The sequence below is a fragment of the Ctenopharyngodon idella genome, chromosome 24 (assembly GCF_019924925.1).
Source record: "Ctenopharyngodon idella isolate HZGC_01 chromosome 24, HZGC01, whole genome shotgun sequence".
Taxonomy (NCBI): domain Eukaryota; kingdom Metazoa; phylum Chordata; class Actinopteri; order Cypriniformes; family Xenocyprididae; genus Ctenopharyngodon; species Ctenopharyngodon idella.
Window position 1 is genome coordinate 20490982 of NC_067243.1, and position 27921 is coordinate 20518902.

The following is a 27921-nucleotide window of genomic DNA, read 5'->3' on the forward strand; positions in this document are numbered from 1 at the left end:
CCAATCAGAATCCAGGACTTTTGCCGCTGTTTAGAGCGCCATGTTTCAATGGACATACACTTTCATCAAAACATTTGCTGTAATATCGGTTTTAGGCAGCGTTAAACGAGTTTTACCACCTGTAACGGCTGAACAGACATTCACTGACAGGTTATTTATCATACTCGTGTCATTTCATATCAATATTGTTGTGATATGAGCTTGCGAGTCACCGGGACACTGTAATGTTCCTCATAGAGGCATTTCATGTTGGATTATTGTGTTAATGTAGCACTGTGGCGACTTTATAAAGGCTTCAAAGGTAAGCAGAGACTATTTAAACTCATACCGTTTGTATACTGAAGTTCGTGAACTAGTGCTAAATGAACGAGCTACTCCTGCGAAATTGCGGATAATGTGTTATGGGTTGCAGAGAAACGGTATGTATATAGGATTAACAATGTTTTATGATGCTACATACGTACTAGCAAATATATTTACAGAGCAGTTGGTCTCGTTTTTATCAGTAAGTATGGTTAAATGAGGTGTAGGTGGATACGATTGCTGGTCATTTCCTGTCTCAGCTGTGTTGTTTCTCCTCTCAGGTCAGCAGGATGTCCATTGATTTTGACAGTGCTGCTTTACAGACCCAGCAGGAGGAAGAGGAGTATGATCAGGAAGACTACGCCAGAGAACAAGAGGTATCTGTCCAGTTAGTTATTTCACAGAAATACACAAACACACCCACCAGACTGGCATCTGTCATCTGTAGTGAAACCACATCTGCTGCTCTGCATACTTGGACAAAAAAAAAAAAGATCAGATAAAATGTATGCAGGAATATCAAAGACTTATTATTTTAATCTATTAGATTAGTCTAAGTCTAACAGTTTGAAATTAAGCCTGTCAGTGAGGCCCATTTCCACCATAAACATGTGAAATTATGAGATAAAGTTGGAATTATGACTTACTGTCGAAACTGACTTTTTCTGTCATAGTTTCGTCTTTATGTCTCATAAATATGCTGTGTCAGAAATCGAATACTTCCCTACCTATATACAGGCTTGGGAGGGTTACTTTAAAAATGTATTCCGTTACAATTACAAATTACTTCATAAAAAAAGTATTCAGTAATGTAATCCAAGTACCACAATATGAAAGTAATGTAATCTGATTACTTCAAGGTCACACACACATATATATATATATATATATATATATATATATATATATAAAATAACATTTAATATATATATTTTATATATATATATTAAATGTTATTATGTATGTATGTGTGTATATATATATATATTATATATATATATATATATATAGAAATGTGTGTGTGACCTTGAAGTAATTCTTTTTATTTTTATTATCGTTGTTGTTGTTGTTTAGAGCTTAAAAATATAAAAGTGACATCAGATCATAAACAAACTGAACAAGCTCAGACCAAACATTTCTGTTTATGTTTGTTCTGCTTTCATTTTAAAGTCCCCCTGAAATCAAAACTTAAGTTTTTTAGCTTTTAGTATGAATATGTTAGCCTTAATGTTATGAATAAGCTGGTGTGTTCCAAAACAATGACAAAATTCGCATTTAGGAGACATAACCATTCAAAACTTACAGTCTCTCACTTCCGCTAAAATGAATCACGGATTTTCATGACATCACATCGCACTTCAGCTTCTCGTCAAATCTTCTGTCCAATCAAATGCTCTCTAGAATCTGAAGTCCCGCCCCCTCCTACACTATCAACAGACACTGAAGCTGCGGCTGAAATCAGTCATTTGTTCACACATTCACTAGTTTCTGCATGGTGAATAGCACATAGTGCACTATATAGAGAACAGGGAACAATTCAGACAGTGTAAATATGCTTTCCATTGACGCGAATGAAGTCCATTTTAGCTTTAGTAGAACCGCCGCAGCGCGAGCACAGTCTGCTCTGGCCCAGGGACAGGAGAGCACAGAGCGGTACATGTGCGTGAGTCGGCTCAGACCACGAAAGGTATCAGACCCATTTAAATTCTGCAAAGAATGCTATATTTTAAAGTGATATAGAGGAGATTAGGAGGATAAGCGGTTAGATATTAAAAGGAAACAGAGGTTTTACTGAGTTTAACAGCTCTGGCCGAGCTGTGATATAAATGAAACTCTATTGGCTATTTAAAAAAGGCGTGGGGCTGTTCAATACTCAGACAGTACATGATTTCGGATGCAGAGTTAGTGTCATAACTTCAACATTTTATGTTATAATTAAGATTTACAAAAGCATGAACAATTTAAAGGAACACCGTTTTCGAATCCATTCAGCCGATCTCCAGGTCTGGCGGTACCACTTTTAGCATAGCTTAGCATAGTTCATTGAATCTGATTAGACCGTTAGCATCTCGTTCAAAAATGACCAAAGAGTTTCAATATTTTTTCTATTTAAAACTTGTCTCTTCTGTAGTTACATCGTGTACTAAGACCGACAGAAAATGAAAAGTTGCAATTTTCTAGGCCGATATGGCTAGGAGCTATGGCTCAACTCTTTGGTCATTTTTGAGCAAGATGCTAACGGTCTAATCAGATTCAATGATCTATGCTAAGCTATGCTAAAAGTAATACTGCCAGACCCGGAGATCGGCTGAATGGATTCGAAAACGGTAAAACTCAACTGTTTAACTCTAGGGGAGTTGGAAATTAAGCCTATTTTCAAAAAAAGTGGAGTGTTCCTTTAAAAAGTGCCAACATTTGTCTATTTCTTTTATCTGTCCAACTCACTTTTTGTTTTCAGAAAATAATCAGAAAAAAGACTCCTGTGCAGGGTTCCCACGCGCCTTGAAAGTACTTGAAAGTGCTTGAATTTCAGACACATGAATTCAAGTACTTGAAAACAGATATTGGTCCTTGAAAGTGCTTAAATTAAATTTGAAATAAATTTTGGGAAAATTATAACATGTCCTCCTTAGTCCTACTATATTTGTTTTGGAATATTATTTTACAATCGGTGTCCGAGTGTTTTCCATTGTGGTACTTCCCCTTGCTTTTTTAGGCGGGGTTTGGACAATTGAGCTGTGACACTTGCTGTGTACGAAATGAACATTCTTAGGGGTGTGCGATTTTGATCGTGGACGATTAAAAGATCTCTACGATCTGCTTTTGAAGAAATATCGTTTTATCGTGCTATAGTGTTTTCTGTCAGTTGCAGTCCTGGCACCTCTGTCTCTGTGAAGTACAAAGTGACATACATTCACATCACATGTTAACACAGCAATAGAGTTATACTCACGGTCCACGGAACACTGCAGTTATTCAGTCACAAAAGTTTATTATTTGCATGCGTTTTAAAGCCTTTCCGGTTAAACGTTTTATCCGCGTGCTGGTCTGACAGTGACGCGCTTTTCTGAGCGGGTACACCCGAAGCGCGCACACTCTGTCAAACACTGCATTTACTGGACAAAGTTATCATTCGCATCTTACTCTGTTAATACTGTCAAATACACACAAGGTTTACACCGTCGGTTAAGTGTAAAGTAAAAGTAATCAGTTGAGAGAAAATCGAATGAGTGTCAATAAATTAGAGGCGTGCATGAACCTAAAGGGCACATGCTGCGACTTGTCCTTAAAGGTAGGCCTATAGTTTAACCAAAAATGAAAACTGTCTTTATTTACTCACTCTACAGTTGTTCCAAACCTGTATTAATTTCTGTCTTGTGCTGAACACAAAAGAACATATTTTGAAGAATGTGGGTAACCAAACATTTGCTAGTACCCATTGACATCCATAGTATTTTCTTTCCTACTTTGGAACTCACTGAGGACCAGCAACTGTTTGGTTACCCACATTCTTCAAAAAAATCTTGTATGTTTAACAGAAGAAAGAAATGTATTTAGGTTTAAAACAACTACGGTGAGTAAATGATAACAGAATTTCCTTTTTTTTTTTTTTTTTTTCAATTTCTTTAATACAGTAGCTTTAACAAGCTACTCTACCCTAAATTGCGAGTAACAAAGTCAAACTTGCATGATATAAAGCCACAATTGTGACTTATAAAGTCAGAATTGTGAGATATAAATTGCAATTCTGATTTTTTTTTTCTCAGAATTGCAAGTTTATATCTATATCATATTGTATACTGACTTTATGAGCCACAATTACAATCCATATAATCCCTTTTTTTTTTCTTTTTTTTTTTTTTACTCAGTTGCAAAATTTATTTTTATAATATTCTCTCTATATTATTATTATTATTCATGTAATGATTCATAAAAACTGAAAACCAAAACTAGTGTGGAATAATTGTTAAAATATAAATTGTTATATATAAAATAAAATAATTGAAGTTTAAAATGTTAAGTACTGTAAGACATCTTTCATGACGCTCCATATGTTGAGGTGTGAATCTGATAGGTGCTTGATATAAAATAAACGGTACTTTAAAAAGTCCTTGAATCTGGTATTCATGAAAGAGCGGGAACCCTGCCTGTGATTCCACATGGGATTAATAAACAGTTCATCTTTCAGTCTGTTAATGTCTGTCTGTACTTCACATGTAAAGTATTGATTGCACATGCTGTGCTTCAACTACTTTTTGAGAATCCTAAAAGATTCCACTGATCCTAGGCCAAAATCTGAAGTCTTTGTAATAGACTGAAATCTTATTAGACAAATGCCCCTGAACACAATACGATGTCATGAATACCTTAGTTTCTGGAATGCAAACACATTATTCATTTTTATATCTGTTAAAAGTTCTTTTGTCAGCTTTTAGAAAAAACCTCAAAGCTAACAGATATTTAAGAATTTTCGTGTGTCTTGAATATTGGGAACTATAATGGTGATTACTAATCAAGTCCTTCTGTGATATGGCCTGCATGCACTGTAACCATTAATAAGTGCTGTAAGAAATGGAACATTTAGTTTTAGTGTTTTTCTTGTGAATGTTTTTTTTTTTTTTTTTTTTTTCTCAGCGTTAGCAAAAAATAGGACCTTACAGCAGACTTTTACCTGTACATGTGGTCAAGTCACTCACATTTGTTGAATAAGACTTTGTCATGGTTATTCATATTAGTAGTTAAAGATTCTTCTGTTTTCGGTCACATGCAGTAAGTGTGTTTGTTTTTAAAAGGCAGGTCTTCTCCAATCAGAAACGTATGTGTTCTGACTCACCTTACAGCTATCAGCTGTATGAATGAACATTGGCTGTCATTGGTGCAAGTGCAATGCAGTCAGGTGTGTTTGTGTTTCCACTGCCCTACATACTCACAGCTCTTTACTGAGAGATCATTAGATCTTCAAATGAGTCTATCTCTGGGTAAACGTTTGCTCTGAATGGAGCGATCAATTGTAGGCACTTTCCATATGGACTAGAATCATAAAATAACAGTATGAGGTGAATGGTGACCATTTTGATGTGCATCACATGCACTGTCATTTTCACAGGCTGTTTGTCTTTTTGGTCCGTCAGAGGAGGAATGTTTCTGCTCCAGTTAACTGAAACGTATATTCTGACCCCCACAATGGGCCGACCTCAGCCTGGACAAATGAGGATTGCTTAGTTCCTCATTTTCTGCTTTCTTTACTCCTATGACTCACGCTGCTGAAATCCAGCATTGCACACAATAGTCCTTCAGTATGTCTCTGAGTCCAAGAGGAGTGTAAATGCTGGAAAGTTTTGTTTCCGAGGGAACGTTTCGGGATGTGAGAGTCATCCAGCAGGAGTTATGGAGGGTGAGTTTGACTGTCTGTCCTCTGATCTGTTTTATCATGAAGTGAATGATATTGGAGTTGCTGAAAGTTAAGCGTGCGAGGCTCCTTTAAGATACCTCAGGGCCATGTGTTGGTGTTTGTGTGAGAGTTCAGCATGTCTGTAACCGGGCGGGTGTGTTTTTGTAAACGGTTGCTACGGGACCTGCAGTGAATCGGTTGCTTGAACATGATTGTTTCATTTCTCATAGTTTCAGTGTGTTTCCCTTTAAACTCAATGTTGAATTGAGGAAAATGATAATGTTTAAAATTACATTCCCCAAGAGATGGGCTTAATATAGTCTTGTGTATTAGTTGTTGACAACTTTTTTTAGAGATGCAGAAAAAGAAAAAAAAATTTATTATCAGCCATAACATGAAAATAATTAATTGGTCAGAATTTTATTATTTGTCCTTATTACAGCTTAATGATTAATGATCAAATGAGAGAGCTTCAATCAAGCCCTTATTTTACACTTTGAGTTTAACATTAATAAAATATAATTAATAGGAAATGTAATTGACTGTAGCAATGTTTAAAGTTCATGGAAGAAAGAGGCGGGAACCAGCGAACGTTCAACGTAATTTTAATGATGAAATAAACACAAACATTGCTTAAACTAAAACAAAACAACAACATAATGTCCCAGGCCTGGACCTCTCTTGTCCTTCACTGTCCTCACTCCTCCTTTTATCCTTCCGGAGCGCCTCCGTGGGACTCGAGACCAGGTGTGGCGCACAGGTGACGCTCATTAGTTTCTAGTATGTCTAGTAAGACCTTGGTTGCGTCCGAAAACTGGAAAATGCTGCCTTTGGAGGAATTAACGGGAATATATGGGAATTAATGGGAATAAACAGGGAATTTGCAAAGTTGCAGGTTAGCCTATAACAGGGTACTTTAAATGTAGTTGAAAAAAAACATCTTGCAGCATAATTTTGGTTAAAACAACCAGATTTAATGCAATTTCAGTTGAATTTTTACCCTGACATTCACACAGCACACTACTTACTGCAGGGCTATTGAGGCCACACCCCCTGCATGCACTGTGCATTCCCCCAGTCCATAACATACACATTTGATCAAAAATACAGAAAAAACAATAATATTGTGAAATATAACCACAATATAAAATAATGGCTTTCTATTTTAATATACGTTAAAATATAATTTATTTCTGCGATGCAAAGCTGAATTGTCAGCATCATTACTTCAGTCTTCAGTGTCACATGATCCTTCAGAAATCATTCTAAGATGCTAATTTCTTTGATGCTCAATTATCAGTGTTGGAAACAGTTGTGCTGCTTAATATTTTTTATAACCTGTGATACTTTTTTTTCAGAATTCTTTGAATAAAAAATGTAAAGAACAGCATTTATTTAAAATAGAAATCTTTTGTAACAATATATAATTTTTGAAAGAAATTAATGCTTTTATTCAGCAAGGATGTGTGAAATTGATAAAAAGTGATATTAAAGTGATATTGTTAGAAAAGATTTTTATTTTGAATAAATGCTGTTCTTTTTAACTTTTTATTCATCAATGAATCCTGAAAAAAGTATCGCAGGTTCCAAAAAAATGTTAAGCAGCACAACTGTTTCCAACAATAACTGAGTATCAAATCAGCATATTAAAATATTTGTTTATATAATATTTACTTACTGTTTTATTTATTTATTCCTGATTGTTAATTTGTGTAAACTGAGGCTAAAATGTGTTTCATACACTGCATGATGTAGCCGTACCGGTTTAGGTTAGACTGTTGCGTGTGCGCATTTAGAGTGCAGTAAAAATGCCCCTGTATGACTATTTGTCTTTTAGGCTATATTTATATCATATGATATAGTTAAGCAATCACACAAAGTGTGCAGGGTTTCTTTTTTATCCAAATATCAGCACGATTGCAAATGCAATATTGATTTTACACAACAGTTTAATAAACAATTTATCTGGACCAAACGACGAGATGAAGGGGCATAATTACATTGTCATAGAGTTATTGATGTGTATTTGGTTTTAAATAAGGCAGCGGCTATTTGCATTAAGTGCAACAGATGCTATTTACACTAAGTGACAATAGCGATATATTCTATTTATACAATATAAAAATAGCAGTTCTTTGCGATAAGTGCAAATAATTGTTAGATGCTATTTATGCTTTTAAATAGTGGCAGATATTATTTACACCTCAGTATTGTTGTACATTAACAGGATGCAATAATAACATAGTGTAAATGATTATATTTATTAAAATTATTAAATAGATGCCACCTTATTGGGACAATAAAGCCCTCCCTACACCCCTAACCCTACCCAATAAACAATTGTTAGGCACACATTTTTATTGAAAATAAATGCCTTTCCGATCTGATATGTGATGGGGGGAAAAGGGAGAAAAACGAGTTCGGCAACAGGCGGATTTGAACTCTGGTCGATTGTGTCAAAAGCTACTTCCACAAGACACACTCCCTACGGTCTACGCCACTGAAGACGCTGAGTGGCGTGCGTCTTTTTAAATCTTGTATGGCCCAAACAGACTTTGGTGGACAGAGTTACTGTAAATAGCCTTTGCCAACAAGACAGGCTATGTACACTTAGTGCAAATAGACACTCCAGTTAAATAATGAAATATTGTTAAACGAATAAAGGAAAGTTAATATATTTTAAAAGAATTCAGGTGTCTGCAAGTCATTATCAGTTATTTTCAAAGCTACTAATAGCAATATCATACTAATATCCTGGTCAGTCCTTGGGTTTTCACATCCAAGTAGACCCAAGAAGATCTTGTGCCTTAACAGCCTGGCAGAGGAGAAAAAGTTTGGGGTGGCTATGGTTCTGAATGATTGGTTACTTGTTTTAGCTCCACAAGCTCCTGACTGATCTCCCTGATGATATGCTGGATGACAGTGGCGACTGCCCCTCACCTGAGCTCGAGCGCTCCACCTGCAGTCACCCAGAAGACAACAACAGGTACACTATACATACCAAAACTAGTGCTTCACTGATATATCACCAAGGCTGATATTATTTTTTTAAATTATCAGCATCGGCCAATACATTTTTCAGTTTGGCCGATACGTGTCGGAAGCAGGACTTTTATTTTGTTCCAGCGGCTGAGCGCAGACACACAAGAGCTCCCATTCTCCGTCTTCATTAGTTTACTGTTGTTGTGTAAAGGTGATGATACACAGGGCAACTTTTTGAGCAATGTTGCTGGGCAATGTTGCCGAAAGATGTTGCTTGGGCACTTTCCCATTGAGAATGGGCAACAAATTTCTATCTGGATATCTAGAGAGAAATTTGTTGCCCATTCATAATAGTAAAGTGCTGACAACAACATCGCTTGGCAAAATTGCCCCGCAACATTGCTCAAAAAGTTGCCCTGTGTATCATCACCTTAACAGTTCTGTCTAATAATTAAAAGTATAACTTTCGGCATTCAGAAAACACACATTTTTAATATATAAACATTTACTGAAACAAACCACATAAACTTTGGCAGTTCAAACTGTTAGATCTTCTTGTGTGTAGCCTGAATAAAAACACGTGTACACTGATTAATACATAAATGTATTTGGTTGTCTGTTTGTCTTTCAGACCACAGCAAGCCTGGAATGTGCCACAATGGGAGCCTCCAAGACCTTCCCATGAGGAAGTGAGTTCATCTGTTTCATTTAAAACTAAATTACGGCTGGTGCATTTAATATACTATAACAAGTTCGTTTTTCTTGCTTGTGTTACAGCAATATGAAGAGTATGATCAAGGATCTTATCATGAGGACTACAGTTATAGGAGTCACACGTCTCAGACCAATGGTCACCCTCATCACCTCCAGCCCGGGACAGAACATTTACCCTCCGGCTGGGACCCGCAGAACGGACAGATTTACCAGTACCAGAGTGGAGACTACGCACACTCATCTGCAGGCACGGACGAGTCCCACGGCACTGACTTCTCCACTGGGGATGGGGCGGAGCAGGATGCGTACACCCATAATGCTCTTCATCATGGGGCAGGTTACCATGGAGACGAGGCCCATACCAACAGAAACCACTTTCAGGTGAATGTCTGCAGCCTATCTTTACTTCATTTATTAAAAATTGTATGCCTATTTAATAATTTTGCACATTTGTTGAAGGTTTTTGATAATGGAGGAGCTGGGAACAAACCCACTGACCACTACAAGGCCAGTTACCAACCACATCAACCTTCAAATCAGCCGAAGATGTTCAGTCCTCAAGTGACCGGTCAGAATGGACACTTTGACCAGCTTCAGAGGGACTTCCTGGACTCAACACAGAGTGAGATACTGTTATACACTACCATTCAAAAGTTTGGGGTCGGTAAGATGTAATGTTTTTGAAAGAAGCCTCTTCTGCTTGCCAAGGCTTCATTTATTTGATACAGTAAAAACAGCAATATTGTGAAATATTATTACTGTTATGTCAAATCTGAATTTTCAGCATCATTTCTCCAGTCTTCAGTGTCACATGATCCTTCAGAATTCATTCTAATATGCTTATTTGCTGCTCAAGGCACATGTTGAAAACCATTTTTGCTGCTTAGTTTTTTTGTGGAAACCGATTTATTTGAGATAGAAATCTTTTGTAACAATGTTAATGTCTTTACTATCACTTTTGATGAATTACAGCATTAATTTCTTTTAAATAATCTTACTGACCCCAAACTTTTTAACCTGTAGTATAATTGATATAATCTAAAATTGATTGAAAACATATTTGTAATGAGTATGTTAGTAGTATTTTAGGATATTGAAGTGTGTTGTATGAATGTTGTTCAGATACAGCAGAAGGTCAGCAGATGGCGCAGCTACAGATTTTAAACCGAGCTCAATCCAGACAGATCGAGGAGCTGGAACAGAAACTAGAGGACTGCAGGAGGAGGATGAGATATCTGGAGCACCAGTTCGCCATCGTCAAAGGTCAGATTAATAAGATTAACTGTTTTAAATTCAGCTCTGAAATGTTAGTTTCAAAAAGGTATTAGCCATTATAATCAGCTGCGCCTTTAGATAACCAGAGGCCCCTGGGCTACAGGATCACAGTAGGCCCTGCTACCCGAATAAAAATGAACGTCACTGTCGATAGACATAGTTTTGTTTTTTGTTTTCTGCCATGGCCAGTTTTGAGAATTTGAGTTTCGGGATATCCTGTTCACACAGTCACACCACCGCTCAACTTCTCTAATACTGTCTGTATGAAAAAGCTTACGTCCAACATCATACGTCGGGTCAGATGTCACCCTTCCGCTGGAACTCAACTCTCTCATGAACCAGAGTACGCCTGTTGCCGGAAGCCAGTGATTCTAGTTTATAAAGTTATAAATATGGATATTTTTCTTACAAAAACCTATTGCTTCACTTCAGAAGGCCTTTATTAACCCCTGGAGCCGTATGGATTATTTTTATGATGGATGGATGTGCTTTTTAGAGCTTCAAAAACTCGGGGGCTATTCGATGCCATTACAAAGCTGTGAAGAGCCAGGATATTTTTTTAATATAACTCTAACTCTAATTGTGTTTGGCTGTAAGAAGAAAGTCTTATACACCTAGGTTGGCTTGAGGGTGAGTAAATTGTGGGATAATTTTCATTTTTGGGTGAACTAACCCTTTAAACACCTCCAATTGACTGTTGCATTCAAGGGATCAACTAATATGTCTGTGATTGGCTTCTTTGCTCATTGCTGCAAAAACACGTTGTAAATAGAAACCTTTGATGCTGTCCAGAGCGCAAACACAAATAAGCACTGGAGCTTTTGCCAAATCTGTTTTGCCAATATAATATTATTACATTATCAACTGAGGGTGCTCTTGCTTTTGGAGGGTGCTTAGCACGTAGAACCAGGCCTGACTAGAACCATTGCTTTGAAATTGTATGTATATATACAGTTCTTCTTGCTCTAGTCAAAATAACAAAATATGTATTACATTGATTGAGGATAAAAAATGTAATTGGAATCAGATGCCTTCCTGATTTATGTTTCTCTTTTCTGCATATGAACATATTAATTGGCATTCACACATCACTTGCTTTAAATATGCAACTTAGCTGGCTAACGAATGCATAAACGTGTCCAGCTGGATATAAACTAATGCAAATAGACCGTAATAATCATGACATTTAAACATTTGTTTTGGATTTGTGTGTATTTTTGTCACATTGTTCTAATTGCTTCTAATGTTAACGTCCTCTCAGTCTTTACTAATGCAACATCTAGTCAACAAATTAATTATTTTAAAATATGACATTCTGTTGTGTACTGTATCCATACCTTTTCATTGTTGTTGTAAATTTACATCTGATTTACATCATTTACATTTACACCACAAGGCGTCAGAGATGTTTTTTGTATTTCACTTCTAGAGGCCGCTCTCGTACTGTATAATGACAGCGGACCCTTCTCAGCCGCTCCTGCAAGGGACGCAACTGGGAAAAACTATTGTTAACCGATAGTTAAAAAAAATTGGTTATCGCTGTGGATTATTGCCTATAACCGATAGATTAAAAAAAAATTGGTTATCGGTGTGGATTATTGCCTATAACGGATAGATTAAAAAAATTGGTTATCGGTGTGGATTATTGCCGATAACAATTTTTTTTAATCTATCGGTTATCAGTGTGGATTATTTCCGATAACCGATAGATTCAAAAATTGGTTATCGGTGTGGATTATTGCTGATAACCAATAGATTAAAAAAATTGGTTATTGGTGCCGATGAATCTGCAAAACCGATGTATCGGTCAACTTCTATATTCTTTGCTATTGTTACGTATATCTGAATGAAACCAGCTTCTCGAACAAGAATAATGTAGGGCGGGACTTGATTCTATCTGTCAGGAGTTGATTGGATGGTTGTGGTTTGCTATTGGTAGATCTCATGTGAGTGACAGGTTGCCCCGCCCTCACGCCAGTAAACACGTCATCAGAGAAGAGAAGAGATGATGCTGCAAGAGGGAGGGGAAGTTATTTTGATTGAAGATTGTGAGGACACATGAATTAAAAAAAATAATGATGTCCACGGATAAATCATTTATAACAAATGCTGCAATATTCCATACAAAAACAAGAAGTTTAAATTTTGATTTCATGGTGACTAAAAATGTAGGGAAAAAAAATAAAAAATTTGATAGTCTTAATGTGAAAGTTTTGAAAGTCTTAACATATTACCAAAGTTTGGTTCCTAGAATGTGTTATAAGTGTGGGTCTCATCTCATTTTAATACTGTTTCTTTTCATCAAGATGAGAAGGACGGACTGACGGTGTCACTGAAGGAGTCCAGCGCTCTGGTAGAGGAGGCGAAAGAGAGAGAAGCTCAACTGCAGGGGAGAATCAGATCTCTGGAGAAACAGATTCAGTCTCTCACAGACAGAGAGCAAGAGGTACGAGTTCATGATTTCAGGATGAGTAAGTCAAAGTAAAATCGTGCATTTGGGGCTTGTTAAAATAGTGCAGAGCAGTAAAACGCTGTGTGATAACCCTTGTAAGAGAGGAAATGTGTGCGTACACAGAGCGTAAAGCAGCAGCGTGTGGCCGAGGCGGCGATGGACAGCATGAAGCAGCAGATGATGGAGCTGTGTCGCTCGGACACTCTGACGCGAACACGTGAGCAGCACGATAGGGACACAACCGCCATCCGGGAGCAGTATGAAGCCAGACTGCTCACTCTTCAGCAGAAACTAGATGCACAATCACAGAGTCTGAATGAGCAGGTCAGGGATATGTAGATATGAATTATTCCTGAGCTCAAATTAACCCCTTACAGGCGGTATTCAACAGAGGGCAGTACAGGCCTGTGTTTGTCACTGTGTTTTTTTGACTGTGTGTGACTGTGTGTGTGTGACTGTGTGTGTGTGTGACTGTGTGTGTGTGTGTGACTGTGTTTGTGTGTTTATCAGGCTGAGGCAGGCCAGCGTTTGCTGGATCAGGTCCGGCAGCTGGAGCGTCAGAGGGAAGAGGATCAGGTGGACAGAGCCGCTGTTATCAACACCCTCACTCAGCGCCTGGAGGAGAGCCAGCAGCAGTGTGCCAAACTACTCCACACTGGTATGTGGCATCCCACGTGCTTCTGTTTATGTTGACTGTTGGGATTGCTGGAGTCTCATGGGTAATCGTATGGGCCGGTAATCTTTTTCTCTTGCATTTAAAACAGTTTAAGCCTTACAGCTAAACTACAATGACTCAAATACACATTGAGAATCTGCGAACCTTCACTTTCATTTATTTAACTTACCAGAAGGTGCTCTTTGGTTGGGTTTCTTCAAATTGTCTTATGATTACATAAAATCCTATTTATTATTATTATTATTATTATTATTATTATTATTATCATTACATATGCATTATTATTACAATTAAATAATCCTACATAATAATAATAATAATTATTACTATTATTATTTATAATAATAAAATCAAGTATAATATTGTATTACAAATATTATTTTCTTATATTTTAAAATGATAATTCAAGTATATTAAACTAAAAATTAAACAATTTATCTATTTTTTTCTTTTACTTTGATATATATATTATCTTCCTCTTATGTTCTTTTTTAAAAATATACATATTTGAAATATTTTATATTATTATTATTATTTAAGAATAAAGTTTTAATGCAATTATTATATTTAAAAATAAGTATTGTAATTAAGATATACACATTTTAATACATTAAATCTATTACTTTTTACATTTATTTTAACTTTTCTTATGTTACCCTTAAAATAATTATTTAAAATAATATTTTATAATAAAAAATCAAGTATAAAGTTTTATTACAACTATTATACTTTATATTTTAAAATGATAATTCAAGTACAAAAAATAAACAATATAGTTTTTCTTTTACTTTGATATATATTTGTCCTCTTATGTTCTCTTTAAAAAATACATATTTGAAATATTTTATATTATTATTATTATTATTATTTAAGAATAAAAAACAAATGTGATTATATTTAAAAATAAGTATTACAATTAAAATATATGCATCTTAATACATTTATTTAACTTTTCTTATGTTACCCTTAAAAATAATTTGAAATATTTTATTATATAATTATTATTATTATTATTACTATTATTATTGCTGTTGTTTAATAATAAGTATTTTTATATTTTATATTTTAAAATGATCATTATTACAATTATAGTATTATATTATACTATAATACTATTATAATTAAAGTATTATATTGTAAATATACATGTTATCATTTTTTTTATTTTTGATCTTTACTTATTTCATTTTTTGTTTTTTACTTATGTTTCTACTTAAATATTTTTTTAAATATCAAGTATTTGAAATATTATGTTTGTGTTGTTGCTATTTAATTTGTCAAGTAAAATATTTTATTGCAAATATTATATTTAAAAATAAGTATTATAATATAATTAAACAGTTAATTTCTTTAATTTTATCTAAATTCTTTTTATATTTATTTATTTTTACTTCTTATTTTCAAAGGGTCCATATTTTCTGTACTGCTGTGCCATTTTATTTTTCCACAGAAATCATTTTAGAAGGTTTCATGAAGCTTTTGTTTTAAATGAAGAAATAAAATCATATTTTCAATGTCCCCTTAATGAATGCACTGATGAAGATTTGTGTCCTTTGTGCTGGTTACCATTTTCTCAAATCTTCTTTTGTCCTCTGCAGGCTCTGTACAAGAGATGAGCCAGCTACAGATGAAGCTTCAGCAGTCCCAGTCTGCTCGCACCATCAGTGAAGACATCAACAAAGCCCTGCAGGTCAGTCAGTCCACTGCTGTTTGACAGGATTTCAACAGGAAACATTAAAGCTGTCCTTGATACGGCTTCAAACAGAGCCCATGTGTTTCTTCTCTCAACAGGACGAGCTGACTGAACTAAAGGAACAGATAAATCTGTACGAGTCTGCCATTAAACATGGAGCCCTTTCATTAGAGCCTAATGGAGACTGGGAGAACCATCTGTCTGAGTCCTACATGGACCTGGGGATCAAGAAGTCCAAGTGGAGAAATGGACGCATCCACAAGTAACGATAATAATCCAAACTGCGTTGCTGCATTGTAACATGTTCATAATTTCAAACTTCTGATAATCATTACTTTGCTACACACTTTCCAGCACACCTCACATTGCAGAAGCAGGAGACTCCAACCGAGAGCTGAAGAGCGAGTTGCAGCGCTGCCTCAGTCACCTGAAGGCCAAGCGGCTGAAGATCTCTGAGCTGCAGGAGGAGCTGCGACGCTCCCAGACCAGAGCAGAGCAGCTGCAGACGCAGCTAGAGCAGGCTGAGAAGATCGCACGAGACTCGAAGGTCTGACCTACAGCAAATCAAACTCTGTGCTCGGTCTGCTGTGGAAGATCCTAAACTCACACCTTCTGCGTTTACTACAGGTGAGGGAGAGCAGCTTGGAGAAACACCTGGAAGCCTCTCACGTGACTGCCGCCCCTCACAAAGACCTCATCAGACTGCAGGAGGAGCGGCAGGTCCTGCAGGAGAGAGTGGAGGTCAGAGTTCATTTGGGGACTTTCCTGTCTGGATCATTGCTGTTATTGTTAACTAAAACTCTTAAAAATAACTTTTGATAACTGAAATAATTTATTGAATTTAATAGATGTTATTATTGATAACATCTATATTATAGATGAACTTAAAAAATAATTTTATTTTAGTTAGTTGCCAAGGCAACATTTCTAATTTTCAAGATTAAGTTTTCAGATTATATTATATTATATTATATTATATTATATTGTACTATATTTAAGATATCTATAATATATTGTAAATATATTATATTTATATATTACATGTTATACTTTATTATATTTATATATTTTAAATTATATTTAATATATTTTCAGATAATATATTATATTATAGATGAACATTTTGAACTTAAAATTAATTTTATTTCAGTTAGTTGCCAAGGCAACATTTCTAATTTTCTTGTTTAAGTTTTCAGATAATATATTATGTTAATATATTATATATTTAATTATATTTATATATTATATTATATTTAATATATTATCTATAATATATTATGAACATATATTTTATATTATTTTATATTATATAATAGATAATATATTATATTAATGTATTATATTTTATTATATTTATATATTTTACATTATATTTAATATATTATCTATAATATATTTTAGATAATATTATATTTTCAGATAATATCGTATATTATAGGTAACATCTATATTATAGACTACTATTTTGAATTTAAAATGAATTTTATTTCAGTTAGTTGCCATGGCAACATTTCTAATTTTCTAGTTTAAGTTCAAGAATGAAAAATATTAAAACTGAAATAATAAATTTAATCTAAATTTAATTTTATAAAAAATAATCAGTAATAATGTGAGAAATTAATAATAAAATAAATCAAATAAATGAACTGAGAAATCAAATCTAATAAAAAAAAAGTTTAGATAATATTTAGATAAAAAATAAATTGAAGTTAAGTAGAAATATAAAAAAATATATAAAAAATATTTATTAAATATAAAATATGATAATCAATTAAATTAAGGGAAAAAAATCAAATCCAATAAAAAATTTATTTAGAAAACAAACTTCTAATGGTAGATAAAATGTATAAAATAATCAAAAACTTTAACTACTATTAAAAACATTTTTGTTAATTTAAAAAAATAATATAAAACAAATATTAGATGACAAATTTAAATAAAAAAAAACAAATGAAAATTAGAATTGTTGCCTTGGCAACTAACAAAAATAGGTTTGTTGAAGTACTGACATTAAAAGTAAAACTGAAATTAAAAAAAAAATTAAACCTAAAAAAACAAAAATTACTAAAACTCAAATTAAAATTAATGTGCAAACTGAAAATAAAAATTAAATCTAATTCTAAATATTAATAAGGACTATACTAGTTTAAAAAATACTACAGTAACACTGGTCTGGATGTAATTGTTCTAAAAGAAGTCATTATTTAATTAACTAGTTGTTGGACGACTAGTCACCATCCTGACCGATCCCTATTGTGAACTGCAGGCTCTGGAGAAGAGGAATCAGGAGCTGAAGCAGAGTGAAGAGAAGGTGAAGGCAGCCAATTCTGAGCTCTGCACCAAGATGAGAGAGATGATCCAGGAGCTGGACCAGGAGAAACAGGAAGCAGCAGAGAGGTCACACATTCATTCACTTTGCAAAGAGGGGTCGGTGCTGAATCAAGTTAATTTGACTCATTGGTTCATGGCTGAAATGTGTTGTGTGTGCAGGGCTGAGCGGACGCAGCAGCAGTACAGGGATGACGTGGTGAATCGTGTCCGTGCGGAGCTCACGCAAGAGCACACGGCTCACATGGAGCAACTCGCCAGCCAGCATCAGCAGCACATCCAGCAGCTCCAGTACTGCACTACACCTTCACCTTTAACCTAGAACGAGTCTATTACTTCATCCCTCAGTAGCACAAGCGCTGACTTTCATTAACACTGGCTCCATCCACAGGTCAAAGCTGGCTGATCTCAGTCAGGAGGTGTTAGCTGTGCAGGAGTGCTACATTTCTGTTTGCAAAGAGAAGGACAAGCTGGAGGAAAATCTCCAAAACAAGCTTGAAGAAGAGAAGAGATTGAAAGAAATTGAGGTGAGCACTAGATGCTGAATATGTATGTATGTATTTATTTATGAATCTATTTATTTGGTTATTTATTATATTAGTCTCTTCTGAGAGTCAAAAGTCTGTCAGTGTGAGACGTTATTATTTGATCATGTTTGTTGGTGTTCCAGTTAAGGAAGCGAGAGGAGAGTGAGGGTGTTCTGGAGAGACTGAGGGCTGAACTGGAGTGTCAGCATCAGGAGGACGTGTCTCGGCTCAAAGCCCAGTGGAAGACAGACACACAGGCTGAGATTGAGCTGCAGGTCAGAGAGCAGCTGGAAGAGGCCAGGAAGAGCTGGCAGCAGGAGCAGGAGACGGTTAGTGATGATTGGCTGTTTACATCAGTGTTCTTTCTACTCTGTGCCAAGCCAGCATGATCTTACTAAATACCACTGTTGTGCCATTCAGATGCAGGACAAATGCTCTTATATTTTCTCTTTGTCTGTCCTCTCTGCATATCTGTCTCTTTTGTTGCGTATTTGATTTGTTTCTTTTTATTTCATCTGGCTGTACTTGTTTCACCTGTCTCTTTTTTGTGTGTTTTTGTTTGTTTGTCCATCTGTCTGTCTTTGTTAGTTGGAGAAGTCCTGGGCTCAGAGGTTACAGGAAGCTGAGGAAGAAGTCAGGAAGGCCAGACAGTCAGACACCCGTGAGGGAGCATGTCAGACCAGCTCGTCTGAGATGGCGGGGCGGCTGATTTCAGCAGAGGACCTGGAGGTCCGGCTCAGCGCTCAGAGAGAGAGCCTGCAGCAGGAGGCTGCGTCCGCCCAGGCCAGAGCCGTGGAGGAAGCAGTACGACATGCTCAGAGAGAGCTGCAGCAAAAGCACACTGATGACATGGCGCTCCAGGTGTGACGCATTTCCAGCTCTTAACATAAAAATACTAACATTTGCATATATTATATATATACAGGGCTTGACATTAACACCCGCCAAATGCGGGTGGATTTCAGCAGTGGCGTGTAATGCAGTCACTCCTACTAGCCACTTTGGCGGGTAAAATTTTTATTTACTGTATGTATAACCTAAATATACATTTTTCAAATGTAGTCTTTTAAAAAGGCATCTGAAATAATAAACTAAGTGCAATGTAGAGTTGTCAAAAATACAGATTTTTCGATACATATTGATACTGAAATATCTGAAATGCTTCAATACTCATTTTCCACAGAATAGACACACGATACCAGCTGCTCTTTCTCTCTCTCTCATCTCTCCAACAGTGAGTTGACACACAAACCCGCCTCCCCTCACTCACTAGTTTCATTTGCTCTGGATGAATATTGTTGGTGTTACAGGGCTTGAATTTCGGTGTGGGATTGCGCGTATTGCGCATAATTTTACTCATTCCCACAGATTTTGTGTTTACACCCAATGTGCGCACACATAAAGCCACCACTCAGTACTAAATTGAGTTATTTTTCGCTGCTTATTGCACTAAAACAGTCAAATACACAAAATAATGTCAAAATGCCAGTCTTGGCGAGTATTTATGTAAACACATTAAGTTATGTTTTAAGTGAACGTAAACAGTTTAGAAAGAGTGTATAATGGATCTGTGCGTCAGGTCTTAAATTGACAGCAGCCTAATATACCTGCTGCCAAATTATGAGATGATAAAAATTAACAGTTTTTCCCCATGATATTGATGTCAAAATTGTGGCCAGTGAAAATGCTGAGTGGATAGTAATTTTCGAAAACCACTAGCTGCAGTGGCTGGTGAGCAAAAACGTTAATGTCAAGCCCTGATTTTTTTTATATATATATAAAATATATATATATATACATAGACATTTTTGTATCAAATATGATACTAATATATATAAGGCCTCTAAATTAATCCTCTATATGCCTTCTGTCATCTTATTGATGGTTTATAATTTTTAGAAAAATCATGTTAAAATGTGAGTATCAAATATACACATCAGGCTTTTGATGAACTTTTATTTGTCCATCATTGTTGTGTTGTATTGCATTATATTTTTTTGGCCCCACAATAAAAACTACAGAGCTTTGATCATAAAACTAACTTTAAATATCATCCTAATACATATTATTGGCAGATATGGAGTGACAACTGATATTTATATGCATTTTATGGAAGTTGTCTGCTATACTGTTATAAAGATCTCACTGATTTACATTACAAGCTATCAGAATTTCATCTTACTTTTGCCGTATAAATATTAGGGCTGGGATTATAAATTGGTGCATCTCGATTCTGAGATTTTCCGAATGCATCGCGATTCTCGAATCAATTCTGAGCTTAGTTTTTAACAGCAGATGGCGCTCTAGGCTAATTTTTAACCGCACACTCAAATGCTCATGAAGAAGACCGCTTGTGCATTCGGCAGAGTCTGAGAAAGTACTTGGACCTCAGAATGCTTTTATGATGTGAGATTAATGTAAACAGCCCACTGCAAACACCCTTGTAATTCGCTTCGACCTTTTCAAACTTTATGAATGATTATTTTATAAAGGGTCAAGCGGTGTGTGTAAGGAATTGGAGGCAAGCAGAGTACGGCTGTTTCTAAAGCACGCAGTGCCGCCATCTGTAAAAAACTAAGCTCAGAATTGATTCGAGAGAGAATCGCGATGCATTCGGAAAATCTCAGAATTGATCCAGAAGCATTTCTCAATTCGCGATGCATCGATTTATTGTCCCAGCCCTAATAAATATCAGAATCTGCACCAAATTGCATATTTTTGCTCCTTTTAGGCCTGATGAGGTGTTTTTCCCCTCCTCGAGTATGAGCTTGATATTCTCACTATATCATACTATATGAGCCATAAAAGCCTGATGTATCAAAAACACATGCAAACTTTCTTTTAGATTTTGTCTAATGGTTCAATAAACTGTTTCTTTAAAAAAAAAAAATTTTTCCTTTCTGCCTCTCCTAGGTTGAAGGTGCATTATCAAGGGCTCGTTCTCGATGGCTCCAGGACCTGACTTCCCTCCCAGAATACAAAAGCAGCCTGCAGACGGAGAAAGAGGAATGGGAGCGACTTCAACAGCAGCATGTCCAGGAACAGGTATTTGTTGTAGTGATTATTCTAAAATGATTTCTTCATATTTAATTTTGCTCTGAGTTGCTCAACACTCACCTCCTAATCCCAGGTGTCTTCAGCCTGTGAAGGCAGTGGAGGAAAGGTGGCAGGACACGCTCCGCACCAAATGCACTGAGCTGGAGCAGTGTAACAGGAGAATCGGGGAGCTCCAGGAGGAAGCACTCACCCTCAGCACCAGACTGGAGCGCTTGTCCCAGGAGCAGGGCGCTCTAATCAAAGCAGAGCTGGCTGCAGCCCGAGACGTTTGGATCGAGGACAAGCAGGAGGAGATGTCCCGCCTCAGGGCGCAGCTCCAGAGAGAGCAGAAGCAGAAACTACAAGCCGTCCTAGAGCAGAACCTGGAGCAAACTGACACAGAGCTACAGAAAACCCTCAGGGAAAAGGAGCAGGAGTGGAGGCGTCGACAAGAGATCAGGTTCATAATTATCATCATAATAGCGAGGGTTTGCTAAGGCAAGCTTGGACAGATTGCTGTTCAAGTGAGTCTCTTTTGACATGAGCCAATGAGCAACAAACTAGAACACCCTGTCGATTTAATGCGTTAATTCAATTAATTAGTTATGGGAAAAAATAATGCATTAAAAAACGCACCCACCCCTGTCCAGACCTACAGGTCATCTTACATTTTATACAGTTGATTGATAAAGAACATGATGCAGGACAACAGCTCACTGCATGATGGAGCCTATAGAATGCAGTTTTATGACCCTAAAATACAAGATATCAGGACAATGCCCCATATGAGTTTTTGTCTCATATCATAGGATATAGTTAAGCAATATCACACAAGTAACAATATCACACAAGTGCTGTTTTTGTCCTGAACAGCACGAGTGCAAATGTGATGTTGATTTTACACAAAAGTTAAATAAAGAAGTTAATATTGCATTATATTTTACACACATTATTGTCTGCTTTTGCTCAGTTTTTCCAATGAAAATATTACCTATAAAGCCAGAGCAGAACTGTTGAATGAAAATTTTTTATATATATATTATTTATATATATTTAATTTAATGTTGGCTTTAATATTTGTTTATTTAATGTTGCTGTTCGTTGATATTACAATACTTTTTAGATTCTTAATTTTGAAATGGATTTATATAACATTTGTAATACAATTGAACAGAAATGTGTATGTAAATACATTTTTATTTCTATAATAATTTAATAATGATGTACATGAATGTAAACTGAAATATAAACTGTTACTGCTATTTTATAAAATTATTTTAATCAATAGAAGCAAAATCTTGGAGCATAAAGGGATAAATCCGACTCCTGAACACAAACCTTCCAAATATGAGCTTATGAGTATACACTGTATTTTAAAGGACTGTTGTTTTGCAGACTGCAGGAGGAGAGGCAGCGGGTGCTGGAGGAGGTGCTGGTGGATCTAAAGGAGGTGCTGCAGGAGGGAGTGGAGAGGAGAGGCAGTCCAGATGAACACAAGCTCAGCCGTGTGCCAGGAACCATTCGGTCCAGAGTCTGGGAGATCTGCAGAGAATCACTCAATCAAGGTGTCAACCAAGCCAAGCAGGAGTGGAAGAAGGTGCATGGCTGCTTTGTGAGAAAAATTCCATCATGCAAAATCACTGTAATGAACACGGCCACACCCAGAGGGTTCCCTGGTCTTTATTACTCATAAACAGTAACCATATTTATGCAGTCTCTGTATCATCAGTCTCCACCCAGAGAAACGCATTAAATGTTTTGTTTCTCTCACACCTCAGAGCAGCGAAGAAAAGCTGAGACGTGTGCTGAAGGAAACCCAGGAGTGTCACGAGGCAGAGATCGGTAAGGCCCTCAGCTCACACACCTCACACACTGCTGGAGTCACCACCTCTTCCCTCCTTACCGGTTCCTCACCCTGCAGCAGGTCTGACGGCCCAGAGGAAGCAGGGGGAATGCTCTGAGTCTCTGGCCAAACTCCAGAAGAAGAATCAAGAGCTCCAGAGACATCTAGAAAAGGCCTGCCGCCAGCTCCAGAAGACTGTACGAGAGCACAAAAGCACCCTGCAGAAGATCAAAGGTGCTAAGAGATTCTCAATGTTAGAAACTATGGGGACACATGCCTCTCGCTAAACATTTTGAGATAACAATTAATTAATTGGGTCAATTAATCAGGTATTATTAATTATAAATTATAAGTAAGCAATAAGGCACGAGAGGCTGTGCTGTATCGTGAATTAGGCACAACGCGAAGCAGAGTGAACCCCTTCAGCCGTGAATTATTCACGATACAGCACTAGCCTCGAGTACCTTATTGCTTTTATAAAACGGTTACCACACAATACAAATATTAAAGCCAAAAAATATGTATCAATACAACTTTCATGCAGTAAAATTACTAAAAGCCTTCCTTCCGCCGGAAAAAAATAGTCCCTGATTGTGAACAGCAACGGAAGTTATATTATTACGCCATTAGATGGTGGCAAAGACTGTCTTTACGAGTGTGTCAGTCAGTCAGTAGCGAAGACTTTTATATTGAAAAGACTGAATTGTTGTGAACACGGAACAAGACGCAACTGACAAATGCTTTGATAGCGCTGTCAGTCATGGGAAAACCCCTTAACTGTTAAAAGGACAAGATAATACATCGGACATGTAAACAGATTTTTATTATGAACATAGGACTGACCTGAAGGAAAATGCTAAATCTGAATGCAGGTTACAAACTTTCTCACAATACTCTTCTACATAATACAGTAAGCTTCAATGAGAACTAACATATGTTTACGTTGCTAAGAGTGGTTGCTAAGGGTGTTGTGTAGTGATATACAGAACCAACAAATGAGGAGAACAGTAGAAGCAGGCAAACCAACAAAAGGGCAACAATATGCACATGTTGTGACTAGTCCCAGTTAGTCTAGATTAAACGAGCAACAGCGAAAGCTAACAAGGTCAGAGTTAAAGATGACTAGCACTTGTTCACTCTGGCAAGAAACTTAATTAGCAGTGGTTAATGATGTACATCACGCAGGTTAATGATGATTGACAGCTGCTCAGGCCAATAGCAGTCAATAGGGGTAAGAATGACAGGGAGCGAAGGAGAGAAAAAGAGGAAAATATAATATTATGATTGGCACAAATGGACCCCCATAGGAAGCAAGAAGACTTTTTTTTTTTAATCATTGTTTTTCTTGTCAAATCAGATGAGCACGAGGCAGCCCTGCAGAAGGAGCAGCAGGCTCATCTCAAAGCCCTTGAGGAACTGAAACAAACCTCGAATGCAGAAGCACTTTCAAGGTTTGTAAACACTTCAAGTTTGTTTGATTTCTTTCATAAGTGCACATCATTGACTACAAGCACAGTGGCTCTTAGACAGTAACAGTCTTCATCAATGTTTCAGCGGTTCAGTCAGCCAGCAGAACCTTCAAGCAGGTCTTGAGGAGATGAAGGAGCAATACATGAAAGCAGTGGAGAAAATCAGAGGTGAGCGCAAGGCCTCTATAAAGATCTTTCACAGAACTCGTCACATTTTATTCTTAATTAAAAACCACGTTCTTCAATAAGACCAGTGTTGGGGAGCAACAAAAATTTTAAAAAGTACTGTAGCAATGCAACTAAATTATTTTCAAAATGGTCTAGATTTTACAGTAAAAGATGTTTAGATAAATTATATTTATTTTATTAATTGTTATATAAGAAATGATGCAGATATTTTTACTATTATATTTGCACTCTTAAGTACTTGTAGTGTAGCTAACTACTTCAGAAAAGGGCTTGTCTTCAGTTTAATTACTTTGAAACTGAAGCTAACGGTTAACAAACTAGCTCCCTCAACTCAGATTTTATTTCGTAATTTTTCGGTGTGATTGTAGGCGACATGCTGCGTTACCTGCAGGAGAGTAAAGAACGGGCGGCAGAGCTGATCAGGACTGAGGTCCTGAGGGAAAGGCAGGACACGGCCAGACGAATGCGCAGGTACTACCTTACCTGTCTGCAGGAGCTGCTGGAAGACGGAGGCCAGGCCGCAGGGTATGGAGACGCACAGATGATCTCCTCTCTCTTTCTCTGGTCTGTTCTTCATTCTGCACTTTTTCTTTCTCCAGAGCAGAGAAGAAAATCATAAATGCTGCTAGCAAACTGGCCGCCATGGCCAAAGTCCTCGAGACACCGGTGGCCAAACGCAAGCTTTCAAGAACACAGAACTCTCAAGGTAAACTTTCAACTCTGTTAAAGGTGATGTATGTTGTTTCTGTGACACTAGTGGCACCAAGCGGAATTACAAAAATAAAGCATATTTTGCAAACGCCCCTCTGGTGTGTTGCACCCCCCCCGAACAAACAGCACAAACAGCTCTTACAGGTGCTTGTGAAGGCATGTCTCAACAGGTTACATTCAATAAAAGGTCCAACATATTGGAAATACTTCTTGCTGTGTTGCTATGTAACATGAGTAAGCAACTGAGTAACATTCTGAACACGAGTATCTCGCTTATAGTAAACCCATCCAACGTAGCTGCACTGGGCTCATTTTTTGAAATGACACACCAAAAGTGTTTGAGGCTGTCTACACTGGACCCATTAAAGTAAACGTTATAAAGTGGAACATCTTTCTGAATGGGTGCTGTACTGAATCGTCCATTGTAGCTGCTTAATCTTTGAAAGTCTAAATGCAGTTAATTTTGGTAACTGGAGCTGAATGTCTTTTCCCATGCAACGTGTCAGTCATGGTCCCACTGCGGCTAAACAGCCTCAGGCTCCGCCTGCTACAGTAGCCACGCCCCCAAACTCTCGCTATAGGTTGAGATGGAAAGAGATTGATAGCCTCATAACTGAGTGAATTAGAGTGAATGTTTTGATGTTAACTGGAAGGCTTAATGTTTACACTTTTGGGGGCGATAAACCTGTGAATGGTATACTAATAGTAGTCAATGAACAACAAACTGGGTTAAAGGGATAGTTCACCCAAAAATGAAAATGTTGTCATCATTTACTCACCCTCAAGTTGTTCCAAACCTGTATGAGTTTCTTTCTCCTGTTGAACACAAAAGATGATTTTTTGTTTTTTTGAAGAATGTTGGTAATCAAACAGCTGATGATAGTATTTTTTTCCTATTATGGAAGTCAATGGCTATGGAAGTCTATGGTTACCAACATTCTGTAAAATATCACCTTTTGTGTTCAACGGGAGAAAGAAACTCGTACAGGTTTGGAACAGCTTGAGGGTAAGTAAATGATGACAACATTTTCATTTTTGGGTGAACTATCCCTTTAAGGCAAGGGTTCACAAACACATTCCTGGAGCCTCCACAACATTGCATGTTTTCCATGTCTCCTTAATCAAACGCACCTGATTCAGATCATCAGCTCATTAGTCGAGACTCCAAGATGTGTTTGGGAACCACTGCTTTAAGAGAACATATTTTAACAAAAAATCTCACATAACTAACCTTTAAGTCTTAAGTTTTAGCATGATATGGCACTTTTATCGTACTTCATACTGTGAAAATTGATTTTTGCTTAGGTGGATCAGACAAAACAGACATTGAAACCAATGGTTCTCCTGCTAAAGTGTTGGGTGCTGCGTCACACGGAGCTGAAGCCCACAAGGATGGTAAGGACAAACGGATCCATCAGATCTGCAGCCTAACGGACACAAATTATACATCCATGACAGCTAAACAGAAAGGTATCAAACCTAAAGGCTTGGAACCGGATTCCCTGAAATCAGCAGTGATCAGTGGATCTAAAGACCCTCTTACGGTTGGTCAGGTAACTCAGAAACACACACACTTTGCACATGATAGTGTTTTTAACAGAGATGTCAGGACCCCTAATGTCACACTGAGAAAGCAGAGCAGGGAAATGTTCATGGAAGGCTTTGAGTCCGGAAGAGCAGAACCATCAGCCGTCCAATCATTCCTGATTGAAGAAGCGCCTGTTCGGGATGAAGGTCAGAGTGACTGGAGTTTAACCAGTAACGGCTCCAACTTCATGAACAACATTCACCTGACATCCTCCTATCCCGAGCCTGGGAAGCCGTTCTCAATGTACGGCCCCTCCTTGGGTGGGTTGGACTTTGGAAGCTCCATCGGTGATAACTCTGATGTTACGATATACAAGGAGATTGTTCAACCTGAGTCTTACTCGAAACCCAGCGTGTGTGTGGACAGAAGAACAAATAAACACAGAGAGCCAGTCCCTGGATCTGAGGGACATGGTGTCAGGAAAATGTGTCCAAAGAGCTTATTTTCAGAGATGAAAGTGCATCAGCAGGACAGTGGGTTCGACAGCCCGTTGGCACTGCTTCAGAAATGAAATTTCGATTTGTTTGTGCCTGTGCAAACATTCTTTGTATATGAAAGAGTTTAAGAGTTAACCTTGTGCAATGTGTTTTTTACTTGTTTGAGCCAAATGTCTTTTGTACTCGTCTTAACAGTTGTGCTGTCAGTGCATGAACTTTTACCTTTTAACTTAATAAAGCAACCTAGTTTTGCATTAATTAAACTGATTATTTTTGTTCTTATCTTCTTTCACACTGAACAAACAA

The 27921-nt window shown here is 36.9% G+C and overlaps 1 protein-coding gene across 1 annotated transcript; it reads left to right on the plus strand.

The window, feature by feature from the left end:
• The first annotated feature begins 584 nt into the window (after positions 1 to 584).
• On the plus strand, positions 585 to 27882 carry cep152 (centrosomal protein 152). The gene is made up of 28 exons (XM_051885091.1): positions 585 to 680; positions 8572 to 8681; positions 9309 to 9366; positions 9455 to 9772; positions 9851 to 10013; positions 10514 to 10654; positions 12973 to 13112; positions 13242 to 13442; positions 13629 to 13776; positions 15393 to 15484; positions 15586 to 15749; positions 15842 to 16034; positions 16115 to 16228; positions 17754 to 17884; positions 17978 to 18106; positions 18207 to 18342; positions 18486 to 18671; positions 18931 to 19203; positions 21256 to 21396; positions 21483 to 21838; positions 22774 to 22975; positions 23157 to 23220; positions 23300 to 23455; positions 24579 to 24672; positions 24776 to 24858; positions 25248 to 25404; positions 25479 to 25585; positions 26896 to 27882. The coding sequence occupies exons 1-28, from the start codon at positions 594 to 596 to the stop codon at positions 27687 to 27689; spliced, it is 4938 nt and encodes a 1645-aa protein (XP_051741051.1). The 5' UTR covers positions 585 to 593; the 3' UTR covers positions 27690 to 27882.
• The last annotated feature ends 39 nt before the right edge of the window (positions 27883 to 27921 follow it).

Coding starts and splice junctions, on each gene's coding strand:
- cep152 (XM_051885091.1), top strand. CDS start 594: ATGTCCATTGATTTTGACAGTGCTGCTTTACAGACCCAGCAGGAGGAA. Junction 9,773..9,850: donor CCAACAGAAACCACTTTCAG/GTGAATGTCTGC, acceptor CATTTGTTGAAG/GTTTTTGATAATGGAGGAGC. Junction 19,204..21,255: donor CTGATGACATGGCGCTCCAG/GTGTGACGCATT, acceptor TGCCTCTCCTAG/GTTGAAGGTGCATTATCAAG.